Consider the following 14,504-nt stretch of genomic DNA (forward strand, 5'->3'; position numbering starts at 1 on the left):
GGTCCTTACGCTAATATGGAGAAAGGAATGATAACCAAAACTAGGAGCTCCACGTTGTGGTAACGACGGTGCTCGCAGGGCTGCCAAGCAAAAAGTGAACCCACTTAGAGTCACCTCATTTTGAGCAAAGAGGGGGCAGGGGTGTGACAGCCGTGTGTTTGGTGGTGTATGAGGGCCCATGTGCCTACAAGGTGTCCCCGGGTGCGGGGCGCTCCCGGCGGTGCGGGTGTCCCCGGCTGCGGGGTGTCCAGCGGTGCGGGTGTTCCCGGGTGCAGGGCACTCCCGGCAGTGCGGGGTGTCCGGCGGTGCGGGGTGTCCCCGGGTGCAGGGCACTCCCGGCAGTGCGGGGTGTCCGGCGGTGCGGGTGTTCCCGGGTGCGGCACTCCGAGGGCCGCCCGGCCGGGGCAGCCCCTCCCCTCAGGCGGTCTCGCGCCCCTCCCGGCGGGCCGGGGCTGTTCCGGTGCCGGGCGCGGCGCGGCCCCGACGGCGGCGCAGGGCTGAGCCCATGGCGCTGGCGGCCGCCCGAGCGCGGGCGCTGCGCACCCTCAGCCCCCTGCACCCTCTGGGACGGGTCCTGGTCGCGGCCCGGCGCCGCTGCAGCGAGGCGGGAGCCCCCGGTGCGCTGCCACCCGGAGGTTACAGGGCCTGGCAGGAGCAGGCGGCCCGCGACCCCGCCGGGTTCTGGGCGGACTTGGCGCGGGGGTGGCTGCGCTGGGACAGCCCTTTCCACACGGCCTGCCAGCCCGGCCGGCCCGCCGGCACAGCCCGCTGGTTCCTCGGGGGCCGCCTCAACGTCTCGGGTAAGGCGTCCCCCCCGCGCCCCACGGCACCGCCCGCCGCCGCCGTCGGGCTGCCCGGGAGCCGTCCCAAGGGCCGGGTTTCGCCAGCGCCCGTCTTTTGGGGGGAAGACGAGGAGTTCGGTTGGGCAGCGCTGGGAAGAAACCAGCAGGGAGTTGCGAAATGCTGGAAGCGGGGAGAAAATCCGAAGCCGGGATTAAACCCGGCTAAGCCTCTTGCCCTCCGATCGGCGGAGATCCGGCCGCACCCCTGTTGCCGTGCCTGCAGAAATGCCCCAGGTTCGGCTGTGCCGGCTTCGGCTTCCCGTGGTGGCTTAAGATGATCTGATCCACAGGTGGTGAATGGTGCGAATCCCAGTATTTTGAGGCAGAAGTAGCAAGGTTTTTTCTCTTTAGAACGAGGATCTTGTTCTTTTCTTCCGACTTCACCACTTAATGTGAAGCAAGAGTAAAATTCTCCATGACTGTCCTCACTGCCCTTGACTTTCATCCTGGCCGTATCTGCCTTGAAGTCTCTTCTGCACCGTGGCCATGCCCAGTGGGAATGAGCCCCAGTCCCACCTAGGGTACAACTCAGTGGTGAAATCTTTTAACAGGGACGTTCGTTTCTGACCTTCATTTCCCGTTCCTGTGAGAGTGCTTGAATCAGCACTACCGGTTCAGTGGTGCAGTAACGGTGACATCTCTGGACACCTTTTTTTCGCAGTAAAAGAGGAAACCCTCCTCAGGTCTTCCAGAACATATGGGAGCATCTCCTCCCAGGAGATGATTCCCAGCAGTGGATCCCAAGTTTATGGAGATGTGTGTACAGCCCTGCTTCTGGCACCCAGCAGTCAGAGGATTTTAGGCAGGCTTTTGTCTTCATTAATTCCTCTTGAAAGAAAGGTCTTGCCTGAGCAGAGACTTACAGAGATCTGTTTCTTTCCTCTGTGGAGTGGGATCAATACTGGATCCTGTGTCAGATCTCTGAAATGCAGATTTTAGATCATGCCTTGGGTCTGGTTCTTCAGCAGGCACTAAATGCCACATAGTTTTCTTTGCACATGTAAAAAGAAATCATAGACCTTTGAAACAGATGCACAGAATTAAACAGGTTTGCTATTCCTGGTTTTCTTTTCAAGCGTGATGAAGATGGTACTCGGGCACAGCCAAGTGACTGTTAGGAGACTCCCTTTGTCTCAGTTTGAACACTGGCTACAGAAACATGGTAACAGTCCAGAACATCTTGTGTGCCCACCTCCCAGCACGGCTGAACCATGTGCAACCAAGTCATCCGCAACCCTTTTTGGAGGGACCTTGCGATAGTATTTGGGGGACCTGTGAGCTTCAGTGCTTCTGGATTTATTGCACTGTAACTCCTGGGCAGGAGAATAATCTGGCAAACTACTGCATTTCCAGCCAGAACACTGTCTTGGGAGCATGTCTTACTGAAATGAATTGTTTCTGAGTGTTGTCGAGGAAGCAACATATGGAAAAACCATTAGGATATAATAGTAAGGGGAAGGCCACTAAATTCTATTTTGTAAAATGAGTAAAAGGTTCTTGTAAGCCTAAGATCAGGAAGCAGATAATAGCATTTGGCTCTGGTTCACCTGCTGGTTCTTACTGAGCACAGAGCTAAAGCTCTCACTTGGCTCAACTCGGGATTTCTGCAGCAGAAATTCCCTCTGAAGGCCAGTGTGGCTGCTTATGAGTAAGAAATGCTGCTTGGGCAATGAATACCCCTTAATGTGATTTACTGTAGTATGGTGCAATATGTGAGGGTGTTGCTGCAAGGAGCTTGGTGGTGGGAGTTGCAGTGTGTTGTGGACCAAGCTGCAGCAGATCCAATTAGCTATGGATGGGGAGTAGAGGAAACCGGTGTGTAACTGCTTAAAGCATTCCCCGCTGGAGCGTTTGTCCTCTTGTATTAGGATGGGTTAAGAAGTTGCTTTATCTCCTTTACAGTATTGCTGCAGGATTTTACATTAAAAATAAAAGACTTTAAATGGCAGAAGAATGCATTTGCAAATTTCTGAGATTGACACTTGGACTTGTAATGAAATGTGTTGAATTCTGAGAGATTTCTTTCTCTGTGTACCTTTATGGGCTCATTCCTACCCTCCATGTGGTGGTGCATTCACAAAAAAGCCAAAGCTGACTCCCTGGCTGCAGTACACAGCTTTTGTGGCACTTAATTTATCTGGAAAAATGAAATCCTTTCCGACCAGTATTAATATTTCCAGGAAATATGGTCTGAAACTCAGCAATTTTTAGAAGAGTTTTCTCTGAATTATGTGGCAGTGTCCCTGACTGCTTTTTAGTAGTTATCTATTGAAATAAAGTAACTGCCTTTGAAAGATTACAATGCAATAAGCAAGTATCATATAGGCTTGGAATTAATACTTTACAAGGATGCTCTCTAACCATCCGGCAACTTGCTACTGGACATGCAGATGGATTTCTTGTGTGGATTCTCTAAATTTCTTCAGGTTGATTGCTCTCCCTAAGTCCTCTACCTCAAGTTGTTGAGGGGGAGAGAGTTTTAGATATTTTCATTTAGCTGCGATTCAGCTCTTCTCTTATACCCTGGAAAAAAATGTTTCACCTGAGGTTTATTAGAAAATCTAAATGGTGCAGTGCTAAACGTGCAAGCTGGGGAAGACAGTCTGTCATATTTATGTAGTGAAATGCTGCTCTGGGGAGCACAAACATCAAAAGGGTGTCTTGTCTTTGTGTTGCTGGGAGCAGAGGAAAGACTTGGGCTGGCTTAAGCTTAGCCAGTGGAGCTAAGCTGAGCTGAATCAGCAATGGCCTCTCATGGGGTTGCCATCTCTAAGGCGGCTGTGCCAATTAAGTGTATATTTGTTGTACAGCTTTACTAGAGCTGCAAATGCTGTTTTACATGAATGTGTGCCTACTGAGCTAACAACTGATGTTTCTTCTTGCACTAGCTTGCTGTTACTCTTGACCAAGTTAAGTTTACAGAGCACCTTGCATGTGATCAGGCTTTGTTTAAACCTTTGGGGTTTTTTTGCAGTAAATTGCTTGGATCAACACGTTGAAAAGTCTCCGAACAGAGTGGCTTTGATTTGGGAGAGAGATGAGCCTGGCACTGCAGTGCACGTCACTTACAGGTATGGCACCTTCTCAAGATGCTTTATGACACCTGGCAGTGTGGGGGAGCGGGAAGTGGGACCTCTGTGAAACTCTGCTTTCTTCCAAGGTACTCCCAGCACATAGGACATGGGACCACAGCATTTGAGGTTGTTGTATCATGATGAAATAGCTCCTGAAAAACGAAGCCGTGTTGCCACTGAGAAATTATATTCTTCCTTTGGGTTCTTTGTGGGGAGGGTTCCCTGATTTTAAACACCTCTATGTAGTACAGGGTCAGAGGTACAGTGGATGTAAGTTAGTGGCAGCTACTGAAAATTTCAGATTGAGATCTGGCACACCATCTGGTGATGATGCTGATCGGGCCATCCTGTGGGTTCCCTCTTTCTCTATGTAGGGGCTTTTAGAAGAGAAAGGTTTGGGGGTTTTTTAACTATTGCTGTAAAAAAACCTGCCAGTTTTGCTTGTTAGAGGTGTTCATGGGAAAATTTCTGTGAGCAGCTTTTGGTTTCAGCACAGCAGCAAATGACTTGGTGCAAACGTGTTGATGGTCAAGAGCATGATACTGAGCCCTGGCTGGAGGGGATTTTAAGCTCCCCATGTTCCTCTTCTCCATCCTTAGTGCAGTTTAGAGCAACCCTGAGCTGCTCTGAGTGACACTGACTTGCAGTTGCTGCTATAGATTGTAGGGTTTGTTAGAATATAGCAGTTTTCAAGCATATTTCTCTTCTCCTTGCTATGTGCCCTCATTTAGGAGGCAGTCCTGCCTACAAAGATGCCTTTTACGTCATCTATCTCTCTACTGAGCATTAAAGCCTTCCCAGAATGTGTGTTTCTCAGTGCATGTTTTAAGGAGCCAAAAGTTTGATCTGCTGAATCTCAGGGAGCCAGATGTGTGATGTCCTGGTTCAGAAAGCAAAGGAGACGTAGAAAGTCCTGGCATCAGACTTTTAAAGAATGTTTTCTGGAGCTTGTTGGGATTCCTAGAGGTCCTTGAGTCTGAATAGGTCCTGGTCGTCTGGTTCACCTCCAGACTTTTTTAAAGCACCTGAAAGCATAATTCATTGGAGTGAAGAAGCTAGTTAGCAGGAAGGAGTGGCTGTACAAATAATTATGAGAGGTTAGTGCTTCATGCAACAGAAATAAACACTACCTGATATAAAGCTGCATTGAAAGAGTGCATTGGTTTTAATCTTGGTATTGTTGTTTGAGAGAATGTTTAGGCATGTTATGATGTAAATGTGTTATAGCGAACTGGGTATCTTGGTTAAATGCTTTTGAGTCTTGCTTTTGCCATTCTGATGGTAAAAAAAGGACCAAAGGTTTTTCCCTTTAATTGTTTATGTACGATATGTTTTTCTCCCAGGTATATGTACTTTTACCTCTCTCCTTATGCATCAGGCATGCAAACTTGGGGTGGTTCAGAGGTGAAAGCTGTGCTCAGATAAGGAGAGCAGTCCAACAGATAGCACAGCCTCCTTCAAGGCAACTCTAGCCTCTCCCTTGGGCTGTGCTACTTGAAACGGGCTGAGCTGCTCCAGACACTCAAACCATCTTCTTGGGATCTCTGGAGATATAGAAAGACCTTTCTTAACAGCAACAGAACTGGATTTTTTCCTGGCCACGATAAAATGCATTTGGAAGAAAGTATATTCTCAGCCTGAAAACGTGAAGACAAGTAACCCATGTCTAAACCCCTCTTTGTGCAGTGTTACAAAGATACAGTAACTAGTACCAGAGAGTAGAACATCCAAGTGAAAGACAAGTTGACAACTTCTGTTTTCAAACTTCTTCCTGTGTTTGAGAGCCATGTTCCTGTTTCTTTCTGATACTCTGGGTGAGATGTGACTGCATTTGGGTTTCTCAAGAGACTTTGGTCCTACCACTTGATAAAACAGGTCACTTGGTTCTCTGCTTATCTCATTAAGCCAGGAATAGTATTGTTGAGAACAGTGATGCTGTATGGGTATGTACACAAGAAGAGAGTAAAAAATTTTGCATTTTCTGTGATCATTGAGCTGCATTGTCCAGGTTTTAAATAGTGCAGTAAGGTTTCTCCAAGGTGTGTTGGCACTTACCTCCCTTTGCTGCTGAGCTTGGTTGAAAACTTTTTGCAGTAGTGCTTTATTTGAGCTAGGAATTTTGTGAGGGAAAGCATATGAGAGAAGGAGGTGGCCCAGAAGCTGAGATGCTGGTGGAGTAGTCCCTCTGTGAGGCTTCTGTAGCAGGGTGGTCTCTGCACACGAGCCTCAGCGTAAAGAGGAAATGAGAGGAATGCTGGACATCTGTCTTTGGCAGAGGAGATAGGCTCCTTTCCTTAGGATCTGAATGTGCTGTTAATGGGATAGTAGTGTTACAGTAGCACTCTAGGAAGTTAAAGCCTTTAATTTGGGCACTGCTTATGGACCAGCTTTGAGTAAGGTCATGGAACCTCAGCTGGGAGAGTGCTGTCCAGGGCTTACATGCAGAGGAGTGCAAGGCACCATTTTTTTTACATTATCTGCTTTGCAAAGCCTGCTGCTTTGAGCTGCTTCTACTTATAGATAAGCCCTGTGTGACACAAGGAAAGATGCAGCTGCTGGCATGGATGCTCTCCCTTCTCTGGGTAGTTGTCAGGGGCAAGAAAACAGCTGAGTGCTGGCCCTGTTCCCATCACAGCCTGCAAAGGAAGAACGTGGCTATACAGGAAAAGGGCTGGAACAGGCTCTCTTCTCCCTGGGGTAGGGGAAAGCCTCCATCAGTGGGACCTCCTCTGTGCATTGTCAAGAAACACAGCTGCACTGGAAAGTACTGTCCCAGCTTGGTCATCTTTGGAAGAAATAAGAGCCTCCATTTGCCTCTGCTGCCCCACTAACTGCCTCACTTGCAGTGGGCAAAGAGCAGCTGGGCTATGCCATGAATCAGCCTACATCCCTGTGCACACTTGTCAGCAAGGTGAGTTGTAGTTGTGCAGCAGAGTTCAAGTGCGCTGTGCTAGGAGAAGAATCCAAACATCTCCTGATTGCCAAAAGTACACAAAGCCATAGGTGAAACATTTCATTTTAGCATGAATAGATGAGTGCTGCCCTTACAAGCTCAGTTGTGATGATCTTTTTTACTGCTGAGTTTTGTCCAGTCTCTCTAGCTGATGCAACTCAAGCCTTTCAGGAAAAAAAATTCCCTGGCCCCTCTTGCTTTTTCCTCCTTCTGGGTTTCATTTCTATGAAGTGGAAATTTATCTAACTTTCAAATTATCTCCAATTTTGAATGGGAAGGCAGAAGACTTGCTTTTTTACTGCTTTGTGACAACAGGGAATACAACCCTCCTGGGATTTGGTGGCTGCAGTCAGCAAAGTGAGGACAAAGCATACCAATCAGCTGTCAAGATGTCTGGCTCTCTGGAGGCTAAACCACCAAAACCCCAGTGGTAGGGAAGTGGCTAAGTAGCAGGACTGTGCTGCTATGAGCTGAGAGCTGAATTTATTGGCAGAAGGGTCCAGCCAGACTGGGAGTGTTTTGTCCTTCTTGGTGGATATTGTCAGGGCCCAGGGGCTTTGAAACCTTGCAGAGGAATTTCCCAGTGCGTTGCTGAGCCTGGGTTTTAAAGGGCACTGTGCCTTATATAAGCAGGCAGAGCTGGAGGCTGGAGCTGTTGTGTTGAAGCCTCCTAAAATTCAACAAGTGGGAATGTTAAAGACAGAAGCTAAAGTTATGCCAGACCTCCGCCTGTCTGACATGGGGTTATTTATTCTCTCTGGTGTTCCCCGGTTTACCTAGGTCTCTACAGTTTATCCACCTGTGAACCAGTATATGCTACCATTGCAAAATCAATGGGAGCTGTGTGAAGTGGACAGCAGTATGCATTAGCTAAAATATTTTTCAAAAGGGTTGCAAGCTGGGTCTCAACAGAAGGGTTTTAATTTACAAAGGAGTTCACTCTGGTGGCCAGAGGGAATGTTCAAAATGCAAAATAGAAAGTAGGGAGAGGAAAACTGAAGGGCCAGAAATTAAGGTCTTAGGTAGGTGGGACAGAAGCAGTTGGACATCTTCATGAGCCACATGACAGCTATGCCTTTAAAAAGCCAATGGATTCCTCAGCCCGAGCTGAAATAGTTGCACTCGTATGAGAGATCACAGTGAATACTGCAATTGGAAGCCATGCTGGTACGTAACCATTGACAGCAAACTCTTTTCCATCTTTGCAGTATTGGTTTCTTAAGTTGAAGTTGCAAGTAAATCCTGGCCAGGCTTTCGGCTTTCCCTGTTCAAGGCAGTTCATGGATTTTTCACTTTCTCACCTGAAAAAGGTTGCAAGGGGTTTCCCCTTGCCTTGGGTTCAGGATGTCTGCAGGAAGGCTGGGCATTTGTCTCAAATGCTGCACAGTTCTGTGGGGCAGCAACTCTGCAGGGTGCTCGTTCCTTCCCAAGATGTGTCTGGGTTAAGAACTGGCAATGTGTAACATGCTGCCATGTACTAATTGCCTGTCTGTTAGATAGCAGAGTGTGTTTGAAGGAGTGAAGGAGTCAAGGGAAGGATTCCTGACACAGCATTTCTGCTAACTCCCTTTCTTGAACTGGAGGGGAAGCCTGAGTTGCTGCTGCAGGAGCCAGAAGACACACCTGATGCTCAGGGACTAGTGGATTTCTTTGTTGGAGTTCTTGGCTTCACCCTTTGTGCCTATTCCCACATGTGCTGCACTGCCAAGGGACCTTCAAGGCCTTCTTATCTTGGCATTTCAGAGTACAAAGAAGGCAAAGCGAATAGATCTGTGGGTAAAGACTGCTGTGTATTGTCTGTTAACTTGCTCATACACTCTTATAAAGCCAATGTTCAATTTGAGTTAATCATAAAAAACAATGAGAGCTTTTGCCATCATGGTCACTGAGTCCTGAATAAGCAAGTGAGCCATGCAGTTGCTCAGAAAACACATCGTAGCCAGAGATACTCTGGCATTTCTGCTCAGGAGAAAGAGGCTGCAGCTCTGAAAGCACTCGAGTGTTTTTCATTGCAGATAAGTAGTTTTTATTCTACTTTCTGACAACTGCCTGCCTGGAGCTTGTTTCACTTCCTGCGCTCTGCAGTTGAGCAGTTTAGTTTTGTTTTGACTCTTTACTATATATCCACATTGAGATTTTTCTCTAATGCAGCCTCAGATAAATTCCAGACCAGAAAATGTGACCTTTTAGGACAAGGCACCAAACCAAACATGGGGTGGGAAATCATTATTGCACAGAGTTCATGAACTCAGTAAGAGTAAGCAAAATAATAAATCTAACAGACTGTGCACTTATGTAGACAGTAGGAACATGCATGGTCACGAGGGGCTTGGGAAGGGGTAATTGAATGTTGCGCTTTAGAGTTTAGGCTGATCTCTAACCATAAGGGATTAGGGGGAAATTCAGTCTGGGGTGCAGCCACTCCATACCTGATTTCTGCAGGATTGTGGTCTCTCTGCAGTGGCAGCTGTTGCCAGCTACTGCCAGAGAACAGGCACTTGAGCATGTCTGGCCACTTCTCTGAGTGCCTGTCCTGAAATGGACTATTTACTTGATCCTATGGGAATAGTATTAAAATAAATAATATGAGGTGCTGTGCCTTGGATTTAAGGCTCGTTTTCCTTGTCTTCTAAAAGATGGGAGGGAAGTGGTGTCCCTCCAGCCATCACTGGATCTATTGTCATACTTTCTCAATGACCGTGTTTCTTCATGCCCTCACAGTGCAGATGGAGTTTTATCCTATGGAAGTAAGATGTCAAGTTTTGATATGACATTTCCAAAGAGGAGCTCTTGGGCTTTCCCTATTTCCAGCTTGCAGTGGTTTAAAAAAAGAAACAAACCCAATTTTTGATGAGCAAGGAACAACTTTTCATTTTATTTGCAGCTTAACCACCAGCTGAAAATTGGTTTTGTTTCTTTGTTTTTTCACAGCTATGGTCAGTTCTGTGAGAAGAGGACACATAAGATATAGATTCATGCTTTACAGCTCATTATGAATGCAAACTGCCAAAACTAATTTCTTTATTAACAGTTATGGGGGTCCCTGTGGGCATAGCTTACAGCCCCTAAGGGTTCACAGGTGACAGGTTGAAGATGAGTTTCCTAGGGAGTAGAAGATATCTCTCTCCTCTGGGCCTCAGTACTCAGAGAATTTGTGAAGCCAGAGGACAATTTTCATTCCGGGCGGACTCTGCCAGTCTCCTCCTCTGAGTTGATGATTCGTACAGAAGGACTATTCTGCTGCCCCTCCTAGAGTCACCTCCTTCGGCATGAGACCACTCCTCACCTGGTACAGTAGCTCTTGTTCCTGAAGCCTTTCCACTGGAGGCGCACAGAGCTGTTCAGTTCATGACAGCATCTTGGACCCAGGTGTACCTGCAGTCGTCTTATCCCCTGTGCAGAATAAGTGTATGTGCAAGCCTTTGCCCACAAACTGCTTTTTCATTCCTTAGAGGAATGTTTTTGCTGTTAAAACAGCTTGTTGTAGGGGTGAGCCCCATGAAAAGAGCCTTTGTTCTTGTTCTTGGTGTTCCCGAGTTTCTCTGTGCAAAAGTGGCTACAGTTTTATTTGGAGCAGTGCTTCTGTTCTGCAAGGCTGTAGTGCTCTGTGGCATGGCAGGGTTAAGTGACAACAGAGGAAGCTGGGCTGCAGGTGATCCAACTTTGATGCAAGTCTTGTAAAATCTGCCCCTCACACTGGTGTCTCCTTATGCATGCAAATGCATTGTTTACCGTTGCAATTTGAAGAGAATCTACCAGTTGCAGAGCACTTCCAGCAATTGCCCAACTTAAAAAGTTCTGGGAGTCTTTAGGCAACGCTTCCATTTCACCTTGTGTTTATCCCACATTTGTTCTCAGTAGCTTCTGACTGAGCCTCGTGGGTAAAAAAGGTATCAAGGATGGCCAAAATGGACACTGACTTCTGGAGGCAGCAGGACAGCCACTGGCTTGCTGGCTGCTCTACCCACATCACAACCTGGCAGCTCCAGGCAGCGCCTGCGGCTCTCTCTTACTCATCCTTCTGCAGCCAGCACTGCTCTCTGCCCTTTTTTCTCCTCACCAAAGTGGCAGGAGCACTCTGACTCTCACCATACCCCAGGCCACCATTCTTTAAAATGCAAAAGCTGATGTGCCCAGTACTGCTGAGGTCCAGAGGTGATGTGATACCTCACTCATACACAAAGAAAAGTTCATCTTTTCTTTGTTCCCCCGTGTAAAACAGGTTGTGTGGTCACATGATAGTGTTGCTTCTGTGCCTGCAGGGAACTTCTGGATCTGACTTGCCGTCTTGCCAACACCCTGAAGAAATACGGGATACAGAAAGGGGACAAGGTGGCCATCTATATGCCCGTGTCTCCCTTGTCAGTGGCATCCATGCTGGCTTGTGCCAGAATTGGTGCTGTTCACAGTGTGGTCTTCGCTGGATTCAGTGCAGAGTCCTTAGCTGGGAGAATCGTGGACTGTAAGTAGATGCAGACTGGGTAACAAACTCCTCTGGGACAGTGGTCCAAGACATATACCAATTCTCTGTTGAGTTTACTCTCCTCCGTAGAGTGCATTGAAGAGCCTTTTCCTTAGAGAGAGATGTAGTATCCTCTGGCCTTAAAATACTTCATAAATTGCTTAACATTCAGTGTGCACTGGGTTACTGCCAGCCAGCAATGAAGCTGGAAGGAAAACCAGAGCTTAGGGATGGGGCCTGATTTGTTCTTTTGCAGTGTAATTGCAGTGTTTCTTTGATACTCTTGCACAGTACTAATTCTGCATTCTCAATAGTAATCCTGTGATTTATGTATGGTCCTGGAAGTGTTGGCAGCCTGCATCTGCTCTGTCAGCCCTTGTACCAGCAGACAGAGCTGTTCTCAGCCCTCAGCACTTGTGTGATTAGGTAAAAAGTAATGCTAAAAGTACTGACAGAACAGCTAAATAGCAAATGGCTCATGTCCCATAGCAGTCACATCACTTTCTTTATGGCTAGTCTGAGGGAAAAAGTCTTACAGACATTTTCATGGCTTTTCCTCGTTTTAGTGGAGTTAATCTATAGAGAGCAAATACATATCCCTCATATTTGGCCACTTGTGTGGAGGTGATGGACTAAAGAGCCATTTCTCTACAGCTACAGCTCTGTAATAACGTTTAGTGGTGCAATTTGAAGTGTTCTGCCAGATTGCTGCTGTGTGTTGTGGCTTCCAGGTAGTACAGAGGAGTTTCATAAGGCTGCAGGTATCTCAGAGCAGGGTGACACCTTCAAGAGGCTGCTGAGCTTTGTGCTGTCCATGTCAGTTTGTAATGGATGCTTACATGGAGCCTCAAAGAGAGGGGCAAAGGTGCTTGTTCACACAGATCATAGGAAGTCTTGCCCTGGTTTCAGTGTGTGAGCTGTCAGCCTAAAGCAGTATCATTCATTGTAACACAGGTAACTGGGAGGAAGCTGCTCTGCATGTCAGCTTTGCTAGGCAGGAACTGAGGATTTAAATTACAGTGAGGGATACTTAGGGTAGATGTTGGGAAAGACTTTTTCATATTCATGATAAGCATTGGAGTGGACTGGTGGGGAGAGGGTAGAATAGATGCCATTGGAGCGTTTTAGGAAGACTGAACAGATAGTTGTCAGAAGTGTTTTAGCTGGAATGGGCCTTGTCTTGGGGTGGGGGAGATGGACTAGATAACCTATGGAGGTTCCAGCTGCCCCTAATCTATGTGTGTCTCAGGTTTTAAAGTTTTTTCATCAGTGACACTGACTGGTTTTAATTGATAATGGTTCTAAGTATTTGGCACACATGTTGTCCTGTCCATCATCCCCAAAAGTAATGAAAGTAGGGTGTGCACACTAGCCTGAAAGGCAGGCTGGTATGTCTGCTAATTCTTTTTCTTCTTAGCTGGATGCAAAGCAGTTATCACCTACAACCAGGGAGTCAGGGGAGGCCGAATCACAGAGCTGAAGAGGACTGTGGATGAAGCTGTGAAGAACTGTCCAAGCATCAAACATGTCTTTGTGGCTCAGAGGACAGATAACAAAGTCCCGATGGGTGACTGTGATATTCCCCTTGAAGAGGTATGTTGTTGGTAAACCTTGCCTGTATTCCTGATGTTTCTTGAAGTATGTGATGTTTACTGTGCCTGGGAAGAGAAATATGGTGAACTAATAAATGTAGGGACCAGCTACCACAGGCCTCTCTGAGAAACCTGATGCAGGGCTGTTCAGAACACATGTAACAGTCTTCTTGAATGTGTAGATCATCCACACTGTGGTATTTGGCTTTGATCTGCTGTGGGCTACACTAGGAATTGGCAGCCGGGAAAGATGAGGCAGTCTCCGTGGCAGTTTCCTTGCGTTGTGTGTGCTGAGCTTAAAAACCTATGAAGCAGCTTGGCACTCTAGTGTAGCTGTTCCAGGCCTGACAGTGATGTCTGGCCTTTATGCTGCCTCTGGAGCAGGTTTTCAGTGTATGCTGCTCCTCCTGTGCTGCCACAGACACTCGCTGGCGCTCCAGCTAACTTCTTTTAGGTCTGAGTGTTGGCTAGGATAATCTTTCTCTCCATCTGCGCCTTTTGGACTTGAGTTCTGCTCCTTATATCATCTGGATCTTCATCCTCTAATGGATTGCCCATATTACAGTCTGTTAGGATTGTGAGTCGAAGCAGCTCAATCCACATCTGGTTTACATCAGCACAGGCAGGGATTATGCTGCTCCATTTTAGTAATGTTGCAGACAGTGCTGAGATTTAAGGAATGTTTCCTGAGACCCAGAGGGCACTGAGACCATTGTTGCTGTTGTTGTTATACTGTGTTCAGACACTCTCTTATGGTTTGCATGGGCACTGTTGAAAGGCAGTGCAGAAATAATCAAGTTCCTAGAGAGGCTTAATACAGCCTGTGAATGGTGTTACTCCACAATGGGAGGACAGTGATGGCTTGGGAGTATTTAGAACCTGTGCTTCCTGGCAAAGAAAGCAGCTGTTATTTTTATGTGTTTAGTAGAAGTAGTTGTATCAGTTTTCCAGCAGCAGTTAACAGAAACTATTTGTTCTAATAATGCCTGGAAATCATCCATCTGCAGGCCAGATAATTGCTCAAGAGTCTGTGCTGGTCACATGAGATAGGAGCAACTACTACTCTAAGTTAAACAGAGAAGGCAGGTTTTATTCAGAAATTGTCTTACTCCCTACTCCACAAAGGACATTTTGATTATTTTCCTTAGTCTGCCAACAGCCTGAGGTGCTTTAGTGATCCAAGAGCTGAGCTCAGTACATTGTCAGTTGTACGATCTGAAACGAAACAAGAATGAAACAGTTAATGCTGTTAACTCTGTTGTTACTGATCTTTCCAGCACTTGTGCTTTCCAGCTCTTGTGCAATGCCTTACTGCAAAATTTAAGCTCATGTTATAATGGAGCATATGAGGACTCCATCTTTGTTTCAAAAACTGGCAAGTCAGCCTGAATTGGCAGTACTGAAATGTCACAATAAATACGTGACATGAGCAGCAGTGCCGTAACTCAGAGGCTAAGAATTACACCAGACTGTGAGCTACATTTTATTAAGCTTTGTTTGTCAGACTGGACCTGCTGATAGTAGTATTCACTTGTAAATACAGTATGTTTACAGTGTATACTCGTAAAAAGGCAGTACCTA

At 46.8% G+C, this 14,504-nt stretch overlaps 1 protein-coding gene across 3 annotated transcripts in view; it reads left to right on the forward strand.

The window, feature by feature from the left end:
- The first annotated feature begins 243 nt into the window (after positions 1-243).
- Positions 244-14,504, forward strand: part of ACSS1 (acyl-CoA synthetase short chain family member 1) — a 33,081-nt gene continuing 18,820 nt past the window's right edge. Inside the window, exons 1-5 of one of the 3 annotated variants that reach the window (XM_032682807.1) lie at positions 244-590; positions 783-800; positions 3,817-3,913; positions 11,132-11,331; positions 12,749-12,924. In XM_032682807.1, coding sequence (XP_032538698.1) covers positions 506-590; positions 783-800; positions 3,817-3,913; positions 11,132-11,331; positions 12,749-12,924 — 576 coding nt within the window. In that variant the 5' untranslated portion in view covers positions 244-505. Of the gene's footprint in view, positions 801-1,497; positions 1,645-3,816; positions 3,914-11,131; positions 11,332-12,748; positions 12,925-14,504 lie in introns of those variants that run through there. The other 2 variants (XM_032682806.1, XM_032682808.1) reach the window with 2 other exon arrangements.

Source organism: Chiroxiphia lanceolata, chromosome 3 (assembly GCF_009829145.1).
Source record: "Chiroxiphia lanceolata isolate bChiLan1 chromosome 3, bChiLan1.pri, whole genome shotgun sequence".
Taxonomy (NCBI): Eukaryota; Metazoa; Chordata; class Aves; order Passeriformes; family Pipridae; genus Chiroxiphia; species Chiroxiphia lanceolata.